This window comes from Micropterus dolomieu, linkage group LG23, assembly GCF_021292245.1.
Source record: "Micropterus dolomieu isolate WLL.071019.BEF.003 ecotype Adirondacks linkage group LG23, ASM2129224v1, whole genome shotgun sequence".
Taxonomy (NCBI): domain Eukaryota; kingdom Metazoa; phylum Chordata; class Actinopteri; order Centrarchiformes; family Centrarchidae; genus Micropterus; species Micropterus dolomieu.
The window spans coordinates 7796375-7805697 of record NC_060172.1 but is presented as its reverse complement, the minus strand read 5'-3'; the positions used below and the strand labels follow the sequence as shown (position 1 = coordinate 7805697).

General features: G+C 41.1%; 1 protein-coding gene across 2 annotated transcripts in view; it reads left to right on the top strand.

The window, feature by feature from the left end:
* Window positions 1–9323, top strand: part of rars1 (arginyl-tRNA synthetase 1) — a 40475-nt gene that overhangs the window by 14465 nt on the left and 16687 nt on the right. Inside the window, exons 9-12 of one of the 2 annotated variants that reach the window (XM_046040532.1) lie at window positions 866–970; window positions 1533–1711; window positions 4103–4212; window positions 8565–8670. In XM_046040532.1, coding sequence (XP_045896488.1) covers window positions 866–970; window positions 1533–1711; window positions 4103–4212; window positions 8565–8670 — 500 coding nt within the window. The remainder of the gene's footprint in view (window positions 1–865; window positions 971–1532; window positions 1712–4102; window positions 4213–8564; window positions 8671–9323) is intronic. The other variant, XM_046040531.1, reaches the window with a different exon arrangement.

The window sequence follows — 9323 nt, the reverse complement described above, 5'->3', positions numbered from 1 at the left end:
TTGTGATAAAAGTTCATTTAGATCAATGGTTGGCAATAGGCGGCCCACGGGCCAGAACCGGCCCGCCAGCAATAATATCTGGCCCGTGGCCAGATTGCTTTGATAGCAGAAAACTAAAAAATAAATAACTTGATAGCGGCTGGTGCTGAAACAGATTTCGGTCACGACACCAACAGTTACTCACATAATCGCTTCCTCTTAAGTGATTGTGCCTACAAAATAAAAGCGCTATAAAAACATTTTTTGCAGCAAAGCTTCATGTTGAGTTTATTGAGTGCTTTCACTTTGAAAAGTTCTGAAGGGCATTTGAAAGAGTCTCTGGCCTGCTTGACACACCTCGGGAAAAGCCGTCAGTAATCTTGTGATTGGATTCCCCTGAATTCCGATACCAGACTTGTTTGCCGACCCCTGATTTAGATGCTTGGTGTTTGATGTGTGTTTGGTGTGGATAAAAATGGTTTGAGCTTCTTGCTGAGCCTCCTAGCTTCACGGAGGTGTGTGGCATGGATAGGGTGACAAAATGATAGGATCGTCCATGGATTTCAGAGATTTCTAAGAGTTCTCTGGATGGCAATAACTGCAGCCATGAAAAATCAATCGTCCTGCGCGATACACGATCCGTGCTCAAAAGGTTTTAACGAGAAACAGATTTTTCAGTAAAAAAAAATACATGATTATAGAAAACACCTTGATGAAAACATGTTTTAACATATTTCGAGGTGAATGAAACAGCTTCCTAAATAAACTTTTGTAACGTTACAGTTTTAGTTTGTGTTCATTCAGTTGTTCTGGCTTTGATGATCTTGTTTTAGTTTTTTTAAATTGGTGTTAATACTTGGGCGATGATGGTGTGTGTGTGTTTCAGAGTTTCAGAGGGTTTACGACTGCCTGGACATCAAGATCATCGAGAGAGGAGAGTCGTACTACCAGAACATGATGACGCAGGTGGTGAAGGAGTTTGAGGAGAAAGGTCAGTGTGCAGCAGGTCACAGGACGTATTCACTCTGTGGGCTTCTGTCAGAGGAGTCCTTCATTTTGTTTACATTATTTTTCATTTTTGATAAACTTTAATATAAAAACTGTCTCTTTGTCGGTCAGTTTGAGTCCCTGTTGCCTCTGTGCTATTCTTCTGTGTTCAGGTTGTGTTGATCTTACTTTATTAGGGACTTTTTTAACACCACTAGTGTTGTCAGTCTGGTTTTGACCACCAGGGGGCAGTACTGCCCCATAAATCCCTTCCTGTTGTTTCTTTTTTTTTTTTTTGGTCTTATTTCTTCCTTTTTACCACCAATTCCTTATTTTGCTGCATTTTCTTCATTCTCCATTTCACTCTCTATCTCCTTTCTCTATTTTCTCTCCAATTATGCCCATGTTATTATTCTCTCTCTCTCTCTCTCTCTCTCACTCATAAAACTCTTAATTTTTTTAAATTTCTCTTTTTATCATTTCCATCCCACTCTCTCCCACCTCCCCTCTGTTCCCTCACCTTTCCATCTCCATCTCTCCTTTTTCTCTCTTTTCCCTCTCGTCAGGCTTTCTGCAGCTGGACGAAGGACGTAAGATCGTCTTCGTCCCGGGTGAGTCCATCCCCCTCACCATCGTCAAGTCGGACGGCGGCTACACCTATGACACGTCAGACCTCGCAGCCCTGCGCCAACGACTTTTTGATGAGAAAGCCGACATCATTATCTACGTCGTAGACAGCGGACAGGTGGGTGGAGAGAGAAGATAGGGAAAGGAAATAGTGGAAGCAGGAGTTCAGACAGACGGAGGATGAAAGAGTGTAGAAATATAGGACGAACAAAGAAACCTGGAAGGGAGAAGGTAAACAAAGAGCAGAGGGTGGGGGGGGGGGGGACTCAAATCTAAACTATCTAATAGGGAGCAGAGGGACCATTTGGTTCACAGCTGTTTCTGTCCCGTTAGTCCTGAACTTTACGTTTTACTGCTCTGCACTACTTCAACAAGCAGAAACTCCTGTTCCTCAGGGGCGAAGGAGGAGAACATGTACTTTCAACTCAGATTTCTTTCGCCGTGCTGTGCTGGCATGGAGGAGAAATTGTTGTTTAACTCTGTAGGACAGTGTTTTAAAAATCAAATGTATTTAAGCACAGGCAGAAAAACCTTAACTTTGATCGTCTGGTTTCCTGTAGACACAAACCTGCCCCTCTGTAGATAAATGGTCTTATTTTTTTTTGTAGGTATAAATATTCATCCAAGCCCTTTACTTAAAATTCATCACTTAAATTCTTCTTTCGTTTGGTTCCTCCTACACAAGTTAAAATCTGGAAAACTTTTAACAAGTCACGGACAGCAGGTTGGGTTAAAATGTCGGTCATGAAGCAGCAGCAGCAGCATCTTCAGCTGAACCAAGATAAAGGGAAGGAAGGAAGAGAGGGACAGGTGACTGATACTAAATCTTTCATCTGAGGAAACTTACTTACCAAGAGCAGCAAATGCAACGCAACAGGGCGGAAATGTTACCATGGTGACAGGATCTTTGATGTGTTACAAAAGGATACATGACGCACGGGCATACAGTCTATGGTTGTATCATGTGTCTCTGCTGTCTAAGTTTTTGTCTAAGAAATTGATTGTCCTCCGTCTCCCTTTTTACTTTAGCGCCATCCTGAGGTTGGTGTTTGTGGTTTTGAGTAAAATTACATTCCTGTCCCCCTCAGGAAGAATTGTAGTCACATTGGCTTTTCTTCCAGCGCCATCATCCGGGCAAAATTGTAATTTGTCAAATATTTAATGACCAAATACCTGCAAAACTAACAACATTCCCATGAGGCGAGCTCTTCACCTCACTCTGACAGGGACACTTATACTGAACACAGGCTGTTTCTGCTGCTCCCTGATAAAAGAAAAATGTTTCTGCTGATACCTGTTCAGGAAAAAAAACAAGGAAACCGGACTCTGATGGGAACTTGTTTTAACAGGTTAGATAAAAGGTAATGCCCTGGCAGTGGCTTAGGTAGCTTTGGTTTTATATTTGATTTCATTACATTAATGTTTAAGTGGAGATTCACAAGAAATATTTTACTCCTACTGTGTAAAGGGAAAACTGCTGGTAAAAAGCACCTTATACCACATGTTATAACATTGTATATAGCAGTACATTTAAATTGAAAGTGCGCAATACACTACTATAGAATTCATTATAAATTTTTTCATTTATGAAAAATTTAATCGTTGCCCAGCACTACAAACATGTTAAGCTAAAGTGGTGAACACGGTAAACATTATACTGGCTAATTATCTGTGTGTTAGCGTTGTCGTTGTAAGTATGTTAGCATGCTAATGTTAGCATTTAGCTCAAAGCACTGATGAACACTTAGCATGACTGTACACTCTTATTTAAAAGTAAAGTAATTAAAGGTGCAATTAAAATAAATAAATAATTAAAGGTAAAAGTTGCCGCATCAGGCTACAAACTCAGAACGCCGTTTATACTTTTGCTTTTTTCCGGTGCAGTGTTAGCTCTGCAGCTCGTCAACGTATATTTTTATCCCGTTAGAATTGAGCCCTGAATTACAAACATGATGTTTGTCAATTTAAAATATAATTTTGCAAGTCATGAAAGTTGCAGTTTGTCGTAAAATTCAATGAAATACATCTCTCGTCTCGCACAATATATGTCACCAACAAATGCTAGCCTACATTCATTGCTTGCTTGCTACTAGGTAGGTAACTTAGATATGTTCGATGCAGAAATATATCTCGCCTGATGTGTTTAATCCAACGACTCCAGGTCCTTTCATCATATCATTGACACATGGAAGCTCTTTGACGTTAGCTTCAGTAACTTTAGCTTCAGTCATCGAGAGAAATAGCCACGACGTCACATACGCAACTTTTGGGTTTGTGGTCTTTGTAATTATGTATTTTCACAGTCTGATACCTCAACCGTTTTACATCAAATTGCGACTTTCTTGGCTTTTAAATGTACATTTTAAATTGACCGACATCATACGTGTAAATAACATCCCATGGTGGTCCAATGGAGGGGGAGGGACTTAGGCTCTCTATAGGAAGGTTTTATCTGGAAAGCATAACATTTATGTTATATGTCATTGAGTTTGTGCGTTTTCTTTTTTAGGGCACACACTTTCAGGTGGTGTTTGCCGCGGCACAGATGATTGGCTGGTATGACCCCAAGGTGACCCGGGTTGAGCATGCCGGCTTTGGAGTGGTGCTGGGGGAAGACAAGTGAGTGTAAAACACACCGAACACAACAGAGACAATGACTCTGTAAAAGTAAATATGACATGTGGGTATTGTTTTAAGACAGACGTCAGAATCATTGCAAATTATCTGTCTCATCAAGATCACAGCAGTCTGGGGAAAATGTAAAAACAAAATCCTTTGGAAATCCTGAAACAGCCATTTGACTGTAAGCGAATAATCTTGTTTCCCAAATTGTCCCATAATAATGTTGCAAAAAAAAAGCTAAGCTAAGACTGGTGGATGTTGAATACGGAGGTTCTGTGGCAATAAAAGGCCCAACCCTGACCGTGTTAAAGGACTAAATGTACAAACTAGTTCACAGTTTAACATGAATCCAAATCGGCGTCATCACGGCCGCAACAAAAAACGAGCCTCATCTCTGAAGAAAGAGACTTCTCCACCACCACACTATAATCATGTGGATGTCCTTCACTGGGTCTTTATCACCACTGCTTCATGTTTATATTGCGTTTATTCTCATACATAAAAACAGAACTTTACTACAGGACTGCGAGACATAAAAAGGAAAATATACAGTTGCTGCTCCTCAAACAGTGTTTGAGCTGCAGTTACACAAGGAGGCATGGCTGTAATTACTCCACGTGTGAGGAGCACGAGGGAGCAGAGACGTCCTGCAGTAGGCGGACAACAGTAATTAAAAGTTGCACAACAACACCAGGTTGAGTTTTTTTGAAAAGCTTTCAGCTTCAACACAGACTAAACATGTTCAAGGTCAGTTTGTGAAACATTACTGACTGATTTCAGGAGACGCTGCTGTGGTCAGGGCACAGATTAGTTCCTGCACAAAACAAACCACACCCACAAAAACTTGAAAGATGCTTTGAGTCGGCTTAAGATTTGAAACTTGAGACTAGGACCGAAGTCTTTAATCATAAAAACTCAGACTTGATGTTTGACTTGAGACTTTAAAACGCAAAAACTTTCAAAAGCAAAAATACTCCCAAGAAAACCAAGAAAGGTTAAAGTCAAGGTTAAAGTCTGTGACCGACTGGTAGGAAATCCCGGCTATTGAACCTCTGTGCGGTGGTTATCAACGTGAAGGATACCACACTGTTGGTGCTTCAGGCTGTTGTAACACCTGTTGTTGGGAGTCGTGTGAGGTCAAGTCTGAACTCGTGTCGTTGGTATTATTGTCACATAAGGCTAAATGTGAGCGTTGGTTCAGATTCCTGGGAAGACATGAAAGGGGACGGCATTGTAAGTGGGGGAATAAGTGGTGTCTCAGTCGTCCTCCCCTGTTAAGCGATGGTGTATCCGCTCTAATGTAAATGGCCTCTTTCACATCTCTTTTGAACCATCTGTCCTCCGTAAGAGTGTCCCTTGTCCTTCAAATGTAGGTGGGTGCATTTCTGACTTCACCGGGCAGCATACACTAGATTGCAGTCGCTGCGGGGGCTCGTATTAGGGGTGTGACGAAACACTCAAGTTCACAAGACGTGATAATGCACAATATTGGAGTCATGATAACGAGATACTCCAATGCTATTTAGAAGAAATATTGATTGATGAAATAGGCTACTCGTATTGTGGGGTCCTGGAGTCCTCCCCCAGAAGAATTTGAGCATTAAACTCTTAATTTCCTGCATTCTGGAGACATTTTCTGCAACAATTTATGGTGGAAATGTCTTTCTTTATATGAAGGGAAACAAAATTCATGTGGTCGGTGACAAATCAGAATATATAAATATTATTGAATATAATTGCAGTAATAAACAGCTTGTGTTTTTTTTAGTCTAAGTTACTTTTTTGGACAAGGCAGATCTGTTTCTCCTATATATTTACATTGCATTTCATCTTTTCCTATTGTGCAACTAAACCTTTCTCATATAAGTTTTATTTATTATTTAACATCTGTTGTTGCAAGCTAATTTTCAGAAAACTTTTAGCAAATGCTTTCAAAAAGTGGTGGGGACAAAATCACCCATTTCAAAAAGTGTCCCCAGTGTAAATGACACCAATGCCACAAACTTGAAGTGCTGCAGGTGATTACGCTCCTTCTCTTGGGCTTGGCCACTTGTTGTTATGTTCTCAGCTCGGCGGTGAGAATCAAAGAGTAAATATTGGTCTGTGTGTTTCTTGTGTTCTCCAGTGTGCAGGCCCCTATATATTCCTTTGTCTGTTTTATTTTTTTTTAAATATGTATTGATTTGTCAGCTGGCAGGACAGGGAGGCAGAAGTGGGGATGGGGGGCACAAACAGACACCACAAAGAAAGTAACAAAACCTGCAATAGAACGGGGAGGGGGAAAACAAAAAACAGAGAGGCAACCATACAATAAACAGCCGACCATAAGAAAACAACTGATGGGGAAGTGAAAAGGAGAAACAGTCGAGCAAAATAAATGAACAACACAGCCATGAGAGCTGGAATAATAACAATGAATTTAAATAACATGGGTTTTAATTTTTAACCCATGTGTCGTCCACATATCTGAACCAAAGGCTCGGCGCTGTTCCTCTGAAGGAGTTCACGACCCCACAGAGGTTGAATAGCTGGGATTCCCTACCAATCAGTCAGAACTGAAGATGCCTATTTGGACGAGAGGCGAAGTTCCTCTTGATTTTAACAATTCTTGGAAAACTATGTCCTAGATGACTGAAAATCTTCACAGAAACTCCCAAGAAATGTTTTGTAAAGAAATGAAATGACTGGTAGGGTTGGGCGACGTCTACAATGAATCACCGGGATGGACGATGTCAGCAGTCGTCTTGTGTGCATGTGTTCTCGCACAGACTTCACTTGGTTTAAAAAATAAATAAATAAATAAATTGGTAGACTATTAACTTATGTTACAAGTCTCGGTGGATATTTTACGCACGGACCAGGTAAAGCGGCAGTGAACACACAGGGTGCAGATGTTGGTTTCAGTTCAGTGATAGGCTGCGTCATTAATAATTCCACAAGCAGCTCACCTGCTGCCGTGATATACGGAAAAGAAGTTCTCAGTCTAGCGGGGCAAGCCGGGGTGTTTACCTGAGGTGTTGGTGTGTGTGTCAGAGTGTGGGGAGAAGAGACGTCCGAGGCAGGTGCAAAGCATACTTAAAAACAATAAGAAGAAGGTCCGTGGTCATTAAAACCTGCTTTCATAGGGTGGTATAATGTGAACATTGAGATTTTGTTTTTGTTTTTTTTTGCTGGGGGGGGGTTTACAATCACAATGCCGGCTCAGTGTCGTGATGTCTGTCAGCCATCGACGACGGCCCAACCCTAGTGTCAGGTAGAAATATTTCATTATTTGACCTCTGCAATAAAAGACAACAAAAAACAACCACAATTACCAGCTTTGAAAGCAGAAAGATAAAATGCTGTCATTTTAATGTTGAGCATTTACATTCCTAAAATCCCTTGATGAGTAAAATTTTATTATCGAAAGAAATGAAGGACAAAACCATGAAAATAAGACACAAGCTGTAATAAACCAGAACTCTCCTTTATAATCCGCTGAGCATAGTTGACCACGTCATTTTTTTTTTCATCCTATTGAGTCTCCGTTGGCCTCAGTTCAGTTTGTATCATCATTCCTTTTTTGTCATCCTAATCCTCCCTGTTCTCCTCCTCCTCCTCCTCGTGCTCCTCTCTCATCGTCCACCATCTCTTCTCGATCCCTTCACAAGACGTATTTTCCTCTGTGTATTATTTATTTCCTTTTATAGCAAGCAGTGATTACTGCGTGGCTGATAGGTGAGCGGGCTTTATAATTTGAACACTATGTGTCACTCTGTTGTTTTGTCCTAATCAATCGTCCGGAGAAGAGGAGCCAAGCCCAGGCAGGAGGTTGACGTTACGCTTCGCAGAGGCCATAACTAAGTGCTGCTAAACGCCCCACAGTAACCTGAGGGGGCGTAAATTGGCCCCACAATGACTGCGCTACTCCAAACTCCATTAGAAATTTATCATGCTGTTTTCATAATCGCTCATCCAGACAATAAGGGCTTTACGCAGCCACGGGGGGAGCTGTTATAGCTGCAAGTAAACAGGGAAGAATTATTAAATATTTGGCTCATGTTCTGCTTGTAATGCTCATCTGATTTGCTTGATGGGACAAAATGTAACATCCCGAGGGGGTCGGCAAGCAAAAGTAATCTAATAGTTTGTTGTCATGATAATTATTGTTGTCAGAAAGTCCAACCTGAGTGCCTGCTGGAAAGTTCTGTTTGGGGATGTTGAGACGTCTGAACACTCAGCACGAAAACTCACCACGCAGTCTTTTCTTTTCTTTCCCAGGTTGCAAGTTGTTAGGATTCTTTTTTTTTTTTTTTTCTTACAGAGCTCCTCCTCTCTCTGAACTTTTGCCTCTTGTCTTTCCCACTCAGGAAGAAGTTTAAGACCCGGTCTGGAGACACGGTGAGGCTGATGGACCTGCTGGAGGAGGGACTGAAAAGGTGCATGGACAAACTGAAAGAGAAGGAGAGAGACAAGGTGAGGAAGTCGTAATTTCTTCTGAATTCAGGTTAATGGAGATTATTAAGGAGGGACCATCTAGAATGTGTCTCACGTCCTGTCCAAAATACCACTGATTTACAGTGGGTACGGAAAGTATTCAGACCCCTTTAAATTTTTCACTCTTTGTTTCATTGCAGCCATTTTCCAAAAATCAAAAAAGTTCATTTTATTTCTCAGTAATGTACACTCAGCACCCCATCTTGACAGAAAAAAACAGAAATGTAGAAATTTTTGCAAATTTATTAAAAAAGAAAAACTGAAATATCACATGGTCATAAGTATTCAGACCCTTTGCCGTGACACTCATATTTAACTCAGGTGCTGTCTATTTCTTCTGATCATCCTTGAGATGGTTCTACACCTTCATTTGAGTCCAGCTGTGTTTGATTATACTGATTGGACTTGATTAGGAAAGCCACACACCTGTCTATATAAGACCTTACAGCTCACAGTGCATGTCAGAGCAAATGAGAATCATGAGGTCAAAGGAACTGCCTGAAGAGCTCAGAGACAGAATTGTGGCAAGGCACAGATCTGGCCAAGGTTACAAAAAAATTTCTGCTGCACTTAAGGTTCCTAAGAGCACAGTGGCCTCCATAATCCTCAAATGGAAGACGTTTGGGACGACC